Genomic DNA, 14,351 nt, shown 5'->3' with positions numbered 1-14,351 from the left:
AGATAGTCTCCAACGAGACAGGTAGGACATCCAAGGAGGTAGATATAGCTTTAGAAGAAGCAGGAAAGGGAGAGGCGAAGAGGAAAAGGAGAGTAGAGGAGAAGGGGGAGGATTCATTTAGGGATGAAAATGCAGGTGCGGTTATTTACAATATTTGCATCCACATCCACAAAATACAGTTATCAATTTTAGACATCCGCGTTCGCATTTACATTATATAATTACTATTCACATCCACGCAATTATCACAGTTATTACATGCGTTTATTATCCGCTATCTGTATATGAGGTAATGAGCGTTTTGGATTACTATCTAAATCTATATGCAAGATTAAATAATGCAGTTATTACTATATATAAGCTTAAATAACATAATTCGTGATTATCAATCATAAAAGGGTAATTGTCTCATAAAATAATTGAGATTTGGATTATTAAATAAAATAGTAAAAAATAAATGCAATGAGGTATGACTTTGAGATGATAGTGAAAAAACACCTAACATAATACAAAGGTTTTAAATTTACCAAATTCAAAATGATGTCGTTTTAGTGAAATTAATTTTATATTAGCAATATCCGCATTCGTATTCGCATGCATGTGCGGATAGTGAATAGCAATTAGGTGCATATAGCAAATATGAGTAGTTATTATCTGTCTACATTTTCACATCTAGATTCACTTCCTCTCCGGCAACCAAGGGCCGAGAAGAGGTTTTCTTGGATCAGGAGAGGGAAGAGAGCTTTCTGTCCACCTTTTAAGTTACCCAACGATAATACAAGAAACAAAATAAACTTTCATAATTTTTTTTTTTTTAAACCCTCAAGAAACTTGCATAATTAAAAGTATGTAATCTATCTGAAAACAGTAGATAATGAAAATATCTTTGTCCAAACTGCAAATCTAGAATAAAAGATATGGGGGTTCAGGATTTCGTTTGTTACAAACCGGTGCCGTTTAGTTCAACTTTCAAAAAGTGATTTTCATTCGGAACGTCGCCGTTAAAGGCGTTTGAACCTGGAAGGGCAACCTTGTAACTATCAAGTATCATACACGGTCCGAGCATACGCGGGCATCACCTATACTCTGGCCAAAGGAACAATGGAAGACGGTGAGATTGACGAGGGGGGCCAGGGAGCGATGGTGGTAGACGAGGAAGAACCGCTGTCAGCACCGCAACAGCGCAAGGTGGAGAAGTCGGCGCACGAAATGCTGCGAGAGAGCAAAGCCTCGGTGGAGGAAATCGTGGCCAAGATGCTCTCCGTCAAGAAAGAAGGCCACCCCAAATCTCTTCTCCGAGAGCTCGTTACTCAGATGTTCCTTCACTTCATCACCCTCCGCCAGGTCCCTTCATTTACTCTCTCCCTCTAGGGTTTATGATTTTTTTATTTATTTATTTTTTTTTTATATCTGTTTAGTTTAAGCGGTAAAATTCCATTAATTTGATTAATAATGAATTGAGTTAGTTTCTTCAAGTACAACCTAGAGTAGTATGACGTGTATGCGAGTGAGAAAACAATGATACCCGGATAAAATGTGATTTATTTAGCAGGGGTTACGTCTAGAGTCAAACTCGAAGTGATACTGTTTAGCTTGTGTGCGAGTTGTTTGTTTCTTCTTACTTGCTGGAGTTCGGAAATCCTTGTTTTTTGCATGTCAATGTAATTAGGGTTTGGTGGTTGAAATTGTAGAATGACCAACATATCTATGGGAAATTAAACAAATGCGAGAAAAAAAGAAAGAAAGAAGGCTGAACCGACAATTATTTGGAGAAAAAAGGCACCTACTGATGTTTCTGTAAACCCTAGTTTTCATGGATATGGTTGGCAAAAAATTCACAATTCTTTTCTTTTTTGGGAGAAAAGACCATTTTTTACAGTAGCATCTAATATCACTATTTTATGAGCGAAATCTGTTGAAATGCGGTTGTTATAAATGATTCTTTACAATGTTCTCTCACAGGCAAACCGTTCGATCTTGCTAGAAGAAGATCGTGTGAAAGCAGAAACAGAGCGTGCAAAGGCACCGGTGGACTTCACTACCCTCCAGCTTCACAATTTGATGTACGAAAAAAGTCACTATGTTAAAGCAATAAAGGCTTGCAAAGATTTCAGGTCAAAATATCCTGATATCGATCTGGTATCTGAGGAAGAGTTTTTCCGTGATGCACCTGAAGAGATTAAAGCCAAGACGTTGTCCAATGACAGTGCGCACAATCTGATGATGCAGAGGCTCCAATTTGAGCTGTTCCAGGTGTTTACTCCTCATTATATTTTGTTGCTGTTGTCAAGAATTTGTCATAATTTTTGCACCAGAACATGTTTGTATCAGAGTGCTTGTTGGTTGAGTTAGGAATTGTTGGGATTGGTGTTTAAGACTTGAAATAATTTTGAGCATCTCCTATAATATCTTGGTTATGAATAAGAAAGAAGTAATCGGAGTTTTAGAAACATTTAGTATTCCTCCATTTCAGTATTAACAGGGGATTTATGAGATATTACAAAAATCTAGTTGTGCGTTATTCTAATTTTTTAAGTTTTTTACTTGAACTTAGTTCTTCACTTCCATGAATAGAACTACTTAGTGACAACAAGTGGAGAAGCCCTTTACAAGTTTTTATTTAAAGGAGAATTTCTCTTTCTTCCTTTGGTGAATTTCAGGGAAATTATGGAATGCATTCTAGCAATCACAGTATGATGGGTTTTCGCACATTTTCTCATAGTGCAGGTCCTGCTTATACACTGTATTTGGCCTAAGACTAGTTGGTAATCAAAGGCTGACTTTCGATCTCTCGAGCTACTTATTAATAGACGTAGGGTTGGGAAGGGAATTATTATCTATTTTTTGAAGTTTTTAACTTGAACTCATTTTGGCACTTCCCTGCTATCAAAATCCATGTGACTTAATATGTTCTTTATGTGCAACTTTTTTCCCCTTTTCTAAAATGGCTTATGGAATAATTCTCCCACGACTTTTGTATGGGTTTTCAAATTTAACATTTGACGTGGGAGAAGCTTTGAGTGTTAGCATAATCCTACTTTATAATATGCCTAATGTATCTTAAAATAAGGATAGAAGCACTCTTTTGGCTAAGGATCTGAAGTCTTTTGGAAAAAACTGAGAGGTATGGAAATTGTCCATCTAGAATGATGACTTCTCCTAGCATGCGCTTGCTTGCTTTCTTTTTTCCTAACACATATACACTTGGACTCAAACAGCTGTGAAATCACACATATTTGATGTACTTAATGGATGTGGTAAGGGTACATGCATATGTTACCAGTAGATGTGATATGTGTAGAATATAATTAGTGGATGCATGGTGCATTTCATTAAACATGTAATTTGAATCAAGTATGTTGCTGCTTGATTTGGAAATTTATTTTCCTTCATCCCAAAATAATTCAAGTTTCTTGCAGTAAATTTGGAGTTCATTCTCATTCTTGCTGTTCTTGTTGTCATTATTGTCACTTTTTTTATTTATTATGGTGTTGGGGTTATTGATTCATTAACATCTCTTGCAGCGAAAAGAGCTATGCAAACTTCAAGAGAAACTTGAAATACAAAAGAAAAAACTTTTGGATACAATTGCAAACCGCAAGAAATTCTTGTCAAGTCTACCCTCACATCTTAAGTCTCTTAAGAAAGCATCCTTGCCGGTACAGAACCAGTTTGGGATTCTGCATACGAAAAAAATTAAGCAGCACCATTTGGCAGAGTTGCTTCCACCTTCTCTCTATGTGATTTACTCAGAGTTCTTGGCACAGAAGGAAGCTTTTGGTGAAAATATCGATTTGGAGATTGTAGGAAGTGTGAAAGATGCTCAAGCTTTTGCTCGCCAGCAAGCAAATAAGGACACTGGTAATTGATATTCATTCTCGCTTTGTAACGCTTGGTGGATAGTTATTTAATGTTTTCTGATCTTGACAGCCTATACAATTGATATATCATGGTCAGAATCTCTCTCTTTTTTTTTTTTTTCATATAAAAAAAAAACGATTTGTTTTTTCCCATATAAAAGCCCATATGTGTTTGTGCAGAGTTGCTTTTTCTGTGATTCTGGTATTGAGAGAAATATGCATCTTACACAAATCAAGTTCAATTATCAAATAATTCATTTTCTTTTTCAGATGAATCTTTTGTATCGTCACATAAGGACACTGGCTTTGATATTCATTTTCACTCTGTAACTACTTAGTGGATAGTTATGTAATGCTTTCTGGTCCACACACACCATGGTATATATATGTGTGTGCATGTGCGCATGCAGGTCCATATATGCTTTATGTGACTCTGGCTCCATATATGCCTTTTGTAATTGTGGCATCACTAGAATTATGCATCTGACACAAATTAAGTTGATTGGTTGTTAAATAATTCAGTTATTTTTTGAACCTTTTGTACCGTCAAATAAGGATACTGGTAATTGCTATTCATTCTCTAACTACTTGGCGGATAGTTATTTAGTATCTTCCGGTCTTGACAGCCTATATCATAGAAATATCATGGTGAGAAGCATTGTTGTTTCCTTTTATATGCAACTCTACATATGCTTGTGAGGAGTTGCTTTTCTGTGAATCTGGTATCGTTAAATTTGTGCATCTTAGACCAATTAAGTTGATCGATTATTAAATAATTCAGTTATTTTTAATGACTCTTTTTGTATTGTGAGATAACAATCCAATCTGATATGGTTATACTCTTTTTGGAAACTAACAGTATAATAAACTGGTTTTATGTCTGTTTCACATTAGAATATTGGCAACTGTTATCTTTTTCCATTAACACCCCCCCCCCCCAAAAAAAAAAAAAGGAAAGAAAGGAAAATGAACACTAATGGGGTTTAATGACTCAGGCATATCTACCAGTGTAGAGAATTCTAGATTGGAGGATGATGCACCCGATGAGGAAGATGATGGCCAAAGGAGGAGAAAGCGGCCAAAGAGGGTTCCAAGCAAGGAGAGCCTTGACCAGGATGGAGTATATCAAGTTCATCCACTTAAAATCATCGTTCATGTTTATGATGATGGGATTTCTGATCCTAAGTCTGCAAAAATGATCACTCTGAAGTTTGAATACTTGTTAAAGTTGAATGTGGTATGTGTCGGGATTGAAGGGTCCCATGACAGAGCTGAGAATAACATCTTATGCAACTTATTCCCTGATGACACTGGCATTGAGCTTCCTCACCAGGTATGGATGTTTTGTTCACTCGTGTTGGTCATTGTCATTTATCAATATGCCTGCTTTATATCTTCTTCTTTTTTCCCTTTCATTTTTCCTGTTACATTTTCTATTTATTTGTAATAACAATTGTTCTGGACAATGGTGCAGTCAGCCAAGCTCTGTGTTGGTGATGCCCTTGCATTTGATGAAAGGAGAGTATCACGGCCATATAAGTGGGCCCAGCATTTGGCAGGGATTGATTTTTTGCCAGAGGTGTCACCATTGCTTACTAGCCATGGAACCCAAAGTGGTGAAACAGCTAAAAGTGAGGCTGTTGTATCTGGTCTTTCACTGTATCGCCAGCAGAACCGCGTCCAGACGGTTGTGCAAAGAATTCGCTCTCGGAAAAAGGCTCAGCTGGCTCTTGTGTGAGTTGCTGCTTTGTATGTTTGGAATCCTGGATCATCAAGGAAAACTAGAATTCAATAGGAGAGAGATATCAGTGTGGTCAAATCTAAATTTAGAATTATGGTTTTGTTTCACTTTGTTGGACTTTTCTTGGCATCTTTTATAATATATAGTGGCTGATATTTTGGTTATTTAAGGAACTTCAATCTGCTTTGCTTGTTTATAACTTGTTTGTTTGCTGCCTTTTATATGAGGGAACTTTTTTTATTGGGGCTCTCTATATCTTGTTTGTCAGTTCTCAAGATGTGCTTATGTTGAAAGTTTGGAATTCTTATTGGCTTACAGGGCACAGCTTGATTTGCTTATGAAGCTTAAGTGGCCTGCTCTAAGTTGTGAAAGTGTTCCTTGGGCTTTGCATAACCCTTTGTGCAATTTGCATGGTTGGTCGCCTGTAGGACCCCCACCCATTCAGGCTTTATCTTTGCCCATTATAGATACAGAGCAAGTTCGGGAATCTATAGATGCTGATATGATTGAACAACCTGGTACTTCAAAGGAAGAGCTAGAAGGTACAAGGGAAGATGGGGAGCTTCCATCTTTGGTTCCTGCTGCATTTGTCAATAGTGATGTTAAACTTAATCGCTCAAAGGGATCTAATCTTGAGCATTCCAGGCAGCTTACTTTAATTTCAAAAAGCCTTGGATCTCCAATCAGCGTGGCAAAATCACAAAGTTTCAAGAAACCTGATGAGTATTTGGATCTGATATTGGATACTGATAGTGATCAGGATGCACCTGCATATGTTGAGCCTGAGGTAGAAAATACTGCTTTTACTCAATATTATGAGACGGACAATGAGTCATGGGTGGATTATGGGGTGAGGGAATTTTGTCTTGTTTTAACCAAGAACACGGATACTGACAAGAGCCTTTGGAAGTTAGAAGCCAAGGTAACTAAAATGTGTTACTTCCTTGAATTTTGTTCATTTATTAATATTTTGGCACTTCACATCAAAATCTATTGTGGCAGATCAAGATCAGCATGGAATATCCTTTAAGGCCTCCTCATTTTGCATTGAGTCTTCACGCTAAATCTTCTGGAGAAAATCATTCTGAGAGTGATGGTTTGGAGTGGCATAATGAACTTTGCGCTATTGAAGCTGAGGTAAGCATCTGAGGTCTTGGGAAAAGCTATTGTCAGTGATAATAATATGCTGTGGCTTATTGGACTAATTCTTCAAAATATGGAAGCACAGTGGAAGGATTATAATGTGATTGCAATTGATTAGCTTCCACTTAACTTCATAAATCACATTAAGTGCATGTTTTGAAGTAACTTTTGGTGGAAGAACTTCTATTCTGGCGTATATGACCTAGTTGCTGCTTTTCTCTCTCTGAACTCAAAAAGTTGGTTGCGTAGACTTCCCAACATTTTCTCAGGATAAGCACAGCTAAAATGAGTTTATCTGACAATTTCTTTTGTACATAATAGTTTTCTGATGATTACTGACCTTGTTTGCTTATTGATAATCCACATATTTCCGTCATGAAACGTCATCACAAGTTTCCCTTATGCATTTGCATCTTGTAGGTCAATCTTCACATATTAAAGATGCTACCTGCGGATCAAGGAAATTATATTTTGTCTCATCAAGTTCGTTGTCTTGCAATGTTGCTTGACTACTACATGGATGAGACATTCCCATCCTCTGAAAAGAGAAACAGTACGTCTGTGGTTGATGTTGGTTTGTCTAATCCCGTCAGTGGCAGGCTTCTTGCCAGATCATTTAGAGGAAGGGATCGTAGGAAGATGATATCATGGAAGGATATTGGATGCACTCATGGCTATCCTTACTAGGAGGTTTCTATTTGGGATCTGGAGGCACTGCCTGTAAGCCACGAGGTTTCTATTCTCGACGCGCGATCGTAATAAGTCAGCTGAATGTGGTATCGTTCTTGGTTTACTTTCCATTCATTTGGTTGCTCATAAGTTATTCCTTTTCTTAAAAAATTGGCTTTTTAAGCGTGTTGAGAAAACTCAAATTATCTTGTCCATCCAAATAATTATGTAACAAATATAGATGTGAATTACGCCACAGTTGGTTCTGATTATGATATATGAGAAACTTTCCTTCCTTTGGTTTTTGGTAAATTAAATTCAGTTTACAAAATTGAATCGCACCGTTTTCTAATGTGTGTTTATATTGTTTAAATTCTGAAGTTGAAAAAATACTCAAAAACTTTCTTTTTAAACAATAGAAACAGAAGCTTCGTTTCAATGTTATTGTAATTCTCGAAATAAATTCGAACAGAACACTACCAGAACAAAAATTAATGCAATTCTTCAAATTGTTCGTACAGGTCTTTTGTAGGTACCCGGCCACCCAAAAAAAGAAAAAAACTGAAACCGACCTGAGCCGATCGAGTTAGGAGCTCTCTAGACATTTTTATGCCACTGAGACAGGCTGATGAAACTTCGTCGTATTGGTTTGGGTGAAGAAATGAATCAAGACGTAGAGTGTGGCATGGGAAAGCGGCACAGCCGGCACAAGTGACTGTCCTTCAGCCAGCGGACAATACAATCTTTGTGATACACATGCTGACATGGCATACGTATAAGCTGATCTGCCACCTCCAAACAATCGGAAAACTCGTCAAAGCACACCATACAACATGACGCCACCGACTCCACACAGCTTTTCAACGTCACTGCCTCCAATGCCTCATTCAACTCGGCCCTCGCGCTTACACCCTTAAACACATTATTCTCTTCAATCGACTCTTGCATTATCGCTCGCTCTTCTTCTTTTTCCTCATCCTCCTCGTCCGTGTACGCGTATAGTGTTCGTCTTTGCCACCACCGTATAACCTGAACAGCCATGCCTATGTGCACCGTGCGCGATGGCGTCAAGCCAGTCATTTTGGTATCGTCTTGGGACTCTTTGTTTACTACGTCCTACATGGAACTCTGTTTCAAATAGTTTCCGCTTCATTTCTTAAACCACGCGATAGACCTCTTCCGAGTTCAGGCTATCGAGCACGTCAAAGGAAACATAGCAGACTCGGATGTGGAAGCACTGATTGTCGCTCGCATGCATGCAGTTGTCCTCGTTTGGCAAGGTATCGTCGTTGCTGCCAAACCTTGCACCTGTATCGGTATTTGCTCCTACGACAACATCGAGCGGTGGATGCTATTAGTGATTTGGTATTTGCGAAGAAGCGTGTAAGATTGTGGAAAGAAATCATTGCGAAATTGTAGTTCTTGGACAACTTGATTCTCAGCCTACAAAATGAGAAAAAAGCTACTGGACGAATTTTTCTGAAGGGCGCGACTTAGAAATACTGACCCATTCGTCTTTATATTTACGTGTTTTAAGGTGGTGGGATGACTAATGGGCCTCTCACCTAGAAATACATCAAACAAACTCTTAGTCGGCTTAGTCCGCCAAGTTGTGCCTTTTTTAATCTATTTTAATTTAAGCGACAAAATTTCGTTAATTTAATTACGAGAGTGAGAAACAATGGTAGCTGGATAAAATATAATTTATTTTTGTAGTTTAAAGTTAGAGCTACTAATAATTATCATTCATATGGTCTATTTGTACTCTTAAAGTGAGATTTGCGCGTTCCCTGGAACTTCAGGTACAACACCGATACTTTGGTGAGGCACAATTACCAACCACCTCTAGTTGTTTGACTAAATTCGACCCTGTATAATCCACACAATTAGGGATGCCGCAAGGCTTGACTATCATTCGTATATGTTTACATTGGTCACTTTTAACCTTTAGATCCAAAATCACACAATCATTCATTTCTTACATATTCAATTTTTGCACAAAATGTAGAGTCTACAACATTTATAGCAAAGCATTTCATACTGGTAGAAAGTATGCAAGTTTGATATCAAAATAAACATACTAAAAATGTCGCTAAATAATATTCACGTGAATTTTATTCACGTTAGTCGTACGGATCCTCTTGATACTCTTCGTACACCTCATCAACTCTTCTGTTTGCAAAATATTCTAGTATTACCAAGTCAGAATTCAGTATACCATGTTAATTTACATAAGCAAATTGTTGTTGAATATCATTTTCTTCGTGACAATTTGGATTAATTATGGAAAGTTTGTATTATAAAATAATCACCGAGACTGATTAAGAAGGTTGTTTCATCAAAGATCGAAGTTTGTTTAATTAGTGTTCGGATTTCTCTTGGCCTTGTTATTGGGAAGCTGTTCATAGACCAACTTTTCTAAGTTGTGATTCTCTTGGAATCCTTAATCACATTATCAGAGTCAAGCGATTGAATACCAATTATTTTATTTAATTACCACATATATACACACAAGCAAATCCCAAGCCATATCAATTATTATAATCTGGTAAATCTATTTATTCATATAAAAGGAAAAAAGATGATGTCAGATCCAAAAATTTTAATCGAAAAAGGTTGAGTTTGAGTCGATGAAGGGTTCCAATCACCAAGCTAAAGAACAAGAAGGACGAGGTCACGAGTGGTTCCAATAATTATTTCTTCTTTCTTTTGGGACGGGCAAAGTCATTAGCCCTGATAAATATCCTCCAATCCGGCCACCGGCCGATACTGCTCTGAACAAAAGCTTTTCCAAGCTAAAAAAGATGGAAGAATTTTACATTTTCAAACTGCTGGCAATCTCTTCTGCTCTACTCATTCTTTATCCCGTTATCGGAGTTGTTTATGTGATTTGGTGGAGACCCAAAAGCCTTGAGAAGCAATTGAGGCAGCAAGGGATCAGAGGAACTTCTTACAAGCTTTTGTATGGTGATGTGAAAGAGATTCAGGAGTGCAACAGGGAAGCATGGTCCAAACCGATTACCACCCTAGACCACCAGATTTTGCCACGTGTCTCACCATTCTTTCATCAACTGGTACAAAAATATGGTAATTAATTAAACAAGTTCACTATCCTACAAGTAGCTAGCTAGCACTGAATTCATTCTAATGCTAGCTTCCATGTTCTTAACAAATTTTCTGTACGTACGTAGGAAAAGTATCTCTATCTTGGGATGGAACAAGACCAAGATTGATGGTAGGAGACCCAGAGTTAATGAGGCTGATATTAGGAGATAAGAAGGGTCATCTTGTAAAGACGCCACTGAACCCTCTTGCGGGTATGCTAAATCTGGGGCTCTCAAATTTGGAAGGAGAGCGATGGGCCAAGCACAGAAGGCTTATTACACCTGCTTTCCACCTTGAGAAGTTAAAGGTACCTCCATTCATCGACACAATCCAAACCCAACATGTGACATGAACTTAATACGAAATTAACGGGTTAGACGATAGATTATTGTTTAGTAAATATCGAATAATATGATAGATTTGCTCCAATTGTTGGATTAATTGAAATCATCAAATCGGTCCTTCACTTTAAACTTTTACTAATTGTTGCACTGATTAAACAGAGAATGGTGCCAGCATTTGAAACCAGTTGTTTGGGGCTGATTGATCGATGGAAGGAATTGATTAGTCCTCAAGGATCACGTGAAATAGATGTTGCACCAGAGCTCCAAAATCTTGCCAGTGATGCCATCGCCCGGACAGCCTTTGGAAGCAGCTTTGAAGAGGGCAAAAGGATATTTGAACTTCTGAAAGAGCTCACTAAATTGGTGCATGAATCCTTTCAAAAGATTTACATCCCAGGTTTCAGGTGCAATATTATAATTAATGCCAATTATTAGGCTTTTTATTCTAATTAAGCCTCTAAATCAACCAAATTTTGACATTTTCAAGGCCTACATCAGCTGTTTACCAATTTTGAAAATGATTTGCGGTGCCTACCGATTGGAGGGGCATTTGAATGGCCCCATAGCCAATAATTCAGGGATTAAATAAGAGCCTAAAGATTTAATAATTTAATTAAGCTTTGAAGATGTCAAACATATATGATATACGATTTTAGTACATTATTAAGTGTTAGATTTTAATTTCATCCTTGAACTATCATTTTTTTCATTTTAGTTTTTAAAATTAATATTAGGGAAAACTTCACTTAACCTTCTTGAATTGTGGCCTCGATCTTTTGCAAAGACCTCTCAAAACTTCAAAATCGCTCAATTTAACCATCTTTCAATTTCACTTATTCGTTAAGATTTTCTGTTAAATTATGTTGAAATTTTCAAAATATCTCTTTTTTTTTTTTTTTTTTTTTTTTTTTTTTTTTTTTATAAAAAAAATAAAACTAAATCAAAGATTCAGGCATAGGTATTTTTGTAAATTTCTTTAAATCTTGACCAATGCCTAAATCCTTGTAATTTTTCTTCTTCTTATTTTTCCTAAAAAAGAAAAATGAGTATTTTAGGAATTTTGACACCCATCCGTTAGGGTTTAACGAAAAACCTATCAGATGGGTGAAATTGAAAAAAATTAAAAGATGAATACGTTAAATTGAGAGTTTTTGAAGTTTAGGGGTTAATTGCAAATATGATGAAAGTTCAGGAGGGTTAAAGTAAAATATTAAAACATTAAAGGGCGTTAGATTAAAATGAGAAATAATTTAAGATCGATGGAAATTGAAATTTAAAACACATGTAATTAAAAGCGAAATTAATGGTATCTAAGTCCTAGTTTTAATTCTTAAGTAAACATAATTAGAAATGCTAATAATTTGTTCAGGTTCATTCCCACTAAGAAGAACAAGAGGAGATATAATATGGTGAAGGAGATCAATGCAATACTAGGGGAAATGATCCGCAGGAAAGAGGAAGGCATGCGAAATGGAGATTCAGGCAATAACAACGATTTACTAGGCCTATTATTGCAATGCAAAGAAGATTCCGATCAAAATGGTCTGACAACTGAAGATGTTATGGAGGAGTGCAAGTTGTTCTACTTCGCCGGCCAAGAGACCACCGCCACCTTGCTCACATGGACACTCATTGTTTTATCTATGCATCCCGATTGGCAAGAAAAGGCCAGGGACGAGCTGCTACACGTCTGTGCCGACAGAACACTTGATTTCGAAGCCATCAATCAACTCAAGATTGTAAGTTAATTTCTTTTGAAAACCTTTTCTTTCTGAGATTTCCTTCTGTTTCAAAATTTCTTATATATACGTACAATTCTATCTATCAATTAAGGGTGCGTTTGAGATTGCGATTTCGTCGATAAAAAGTGCGGTTTTAAATCACATTTTAAAAAATGAATCGTTTAGAATTGCGTTTTTAAAAAATTGTGCAGAAAATAGGTTTTTTTTTTTTTTTTTTTAATGCACAATTTTAGAGACTAAACTACGATTTTAAACGCCAAATGTTTCACTACGTTTTCAAATCGCAAACTCAAACGGATCTTGGTCCGTTTGGGTCTGCGATTTCAAAAAGTGCGATTTAAAATAACGATTTTAAAATGTGCGATTTGAAAAAAGTGATTTTTAAAAACGTAATTACGCGTTTGGCAAAATCACAATTTTGCCTTTAAAATCGCAAATTAGTCTTTAAAATTCTGCAGTTTCAAAAAAAATCATCTTACTTGCTATTTGAAAAGGCAGATTTTTTGCGTTTTCAAATCGTAATTTTTAAAAACACAGTTTCCAAACGATTTATATTCTGCGATTTGGTTTAAAATCGCACTTATTGTCTACGAAATCACAATCCCAAACGCACCTTTAAGTCTTTAAACGAAAGAATTGGCTTTACAAGAGGTTAGTGCAATAATCTAATGATTTAAACAAGAAAATTTCTAAATTTGAAAACAGCTCTCCTACTTTCTCCCTCAAAAACTTCACCATTCCCCCTATTTTTTTTTTTTTCTTCTTCTTCTTCTTCTTCTTTTTATTTTTCTTTTTTATTTTTTTTATTTTTTTACTTAGTTCTCTCTTCTCATTCATGTAAAAAACTGTTACGGATGGAGTTAAGAGGGGATTAAAATTTGTGTTAGAGTAGACGTAGAATTTTATTTAATAAGGATCATTGGTTAACAATTAGGATTAAGATTAGTTTTATTTTAAAATTAGATGGGTATTTTCTATCTTTATCTTATTGTAAGTATCTATTTAAAGACACTGAAAATTTAATGAAATTATCGCTAAGTTAATTTATCAAACGCTTGGGTTTTTTGTTAGGACAGTTAGAGTTCTTTGAACTACTCTATAGTAAGGTGGCCTTCTTTAATTTTCCTATTGATAAGAGGAAAGTGACCAGATCTCTTACAAATTCTTGTAACAAAAACGACCAATTTTTCTTAATTTATGACTAAATATAATTTGTTTAACTAATTATTTGCAGGTACCAATGATATTGTATGAAGTCCTTCGATTATACCCGCCTCTAGCTTCTCTCTACCGGCATACCCGCCGGAAGACGAATATAGGAGGCCTAACGATCCCGGCCGGGGTTGACTTAGCATTACCAGTGCTGCTTCTACATAATGATCCAAATTATTGGGGCGAAGATGTTGAGAAATTCAATCCTGAGAGATTTTCTCAAGGCATTTCGAAAGCATCAAAGGATCAAATAGCGTTCTATCCATTTGGTTGGGGTCCCAGAATATGTCTTGGCCAAAATTTCGCCATGATAGAAGCAAAGATGGCTCTGGCTATGATTCTTCGACATTTTTCTTTTCAACTCTCACCATCTTATACTCACGCTCCTCGTACTTTCATTACTCTTAAGCCACAGCATGGTGCTCCGATTATACTGCACAGAATCTAAGATGCATGTTTGATTGTGTTCTAAGCATGGAATTTCCGATATTAAAGGAGTTTAATTAAGCTTTTAATGTGCTGTTTTTGAGTTTTC

The 14,351-nt window shown here is 36.4% G+C and overlaps 3 protein-coding genes across 4 annotated transcripts; 2 read left to right on the top strand and 1 right to left on the bottom strand.

Annotated features, from left to right (window-relative positions):
- The first annotated feature begins 981 nt into the window (after nt 1-981).
- LOC133865797 (THO complex subunit 5A) lies at nt 982-8,897 on the top strand. Of its 2 annotated transcripts, XR_009899812.1 has the most exons (9): nt 982-1,344; nt 1,963-2,253; nt 3,525-3,861; nt 4,856-5,193; nt 5,335-5,594; nt 5,920-6,523; nt 6,604-6,738; nt 7,165-7,520; nt 7,935-8,897. XR_009899812.1 is itself a non-coding variant. In XM_062302273.1 (8 exons), the coding sequence occupies exons 1-8, from the start codon at nt 1,102-1,104 to the stop codon at nt 7,429-7,431; spliced, it is 2,475 nt and encodes an 824-aa protein (XP_062158257.1). In that variant the 5' UTR covers nt 982-1,101; the 3' UTR covers nt 7,432-7,708. The 2 variants fall into 2 exon arrangements, 1 of the variants encoding a protein (XP_062158257.1); XM_062302273.1 differs by lacking the exon at nt 7,935-8,897 and having other exon boundaries at nt 7,165-7,708.
- On the bottom strand, nt 8,080-8,493 carry LOC133866105 (E3 ubiquitin-protein ligase RING1-like). The gene has a single exon (XM_062302662.1). It carries the CDS (start codon nt 8,491-8,493, stop codon nt 8,080-8,082), a length of 414 nt encoding a protein of 137 aa, XP_062158646.1.
- Nucleotides 8,898-10,057: 1,160 nt separating the features above from the next.
- Nucleotides 10,058-14,351, top strand: LOC133866478 (cytochrome P450 CYP72A616-like). Its single transcript, XM_062303018.1, has 5 exons — nt 10,058-10,500; nt 10,605-10,825; nt 11,022-11,266; nt 12,232-12,601; nt 13,839-14,351. Exons 1-5 carry the CDS (start codon nt 10,218-10,220, stop codon nt 14,262-14,264), a joined length of 1,545 nt encoding a protein of 514 aa, XP_062159002.1. The 5' UTR covers nt 10,058-10,217; the 3' UTR covers nt 14,265-14,351.

The sequence above is a fragment of the Alnus glutinosa genome, chromosome 4, assembly GCF_958979055.1.
Source record: "Alnus glutinosa chromosome 4, dhAlnGlut1.1, whole genome shotgun sequence".
NCBI lineage: Eukaryota > Viridiplantae > Streptophyta > Magnoliopsida > Fagales > Betulaceae > Alnus > Alnus glutinosa.
This window is presented reverse-complemented; position numbering and strand designations above follow the sequence as displayed.

What these genes read in the sequence shown, in the direction of transcription:
- LOC133865797 (XM_062302273.1), top strand. Translation starts at nt 1,102, where the DNA reads ATGGAAGACGGTGAGATTGACGAGGGGGGCCAGGGAGCGATGGTGGTA. An exon ending in TTTGGAAGTTAGAAGCCAAG is followed by an intron (nt 6,524 to 6,603) that starts GTAACTAAAATG and finishes CTATTGTGGCAG; the next exon opens with ATCAAGATCAGCATGGAATA. An exon ending in TTTGCGCTATTGAAGCTGAG is followed by an intron (nt 6,739 to 7,164) that starts GTAAGCATCTGA and finishes TGCATCTTGTAG; the next exon opens with GTCAATCTTCACATATTAAA.
- LOC133866105 (XM_062302662.1), bottom strand. Translation starts at nt 8,493, where the DNA reads ATGACTGGCTTGACGCCATCGCGCACGGTGCACATAGGCATGGCTGTT.
- LOC133866478 (XM_062303018.1), top strand. Translation starts at nt 10,218, where the DNA reads ATGGAAGAATTTTACATTTTCAAACTGCTGGCAATCTCTTCTGCTCTA. An exon ending in TCAACTGGTACAAAAATATG is followed by an intron (nt 10,501 to 10,604) that starts GTAATTAATTAA and finishes GTACGTACGTAG; the next exon opens with GAAAAGTATCTCTATCTTGG. An exon ending in ATTTACATCCCAGGTTTCAG is followed by an intron (nt 11,267 to 12,231) that starts GTGCAATATTAT and finishes TAATTTGTTCAG; the next exon opens with GTTCATTCCCACTAAGAAGA.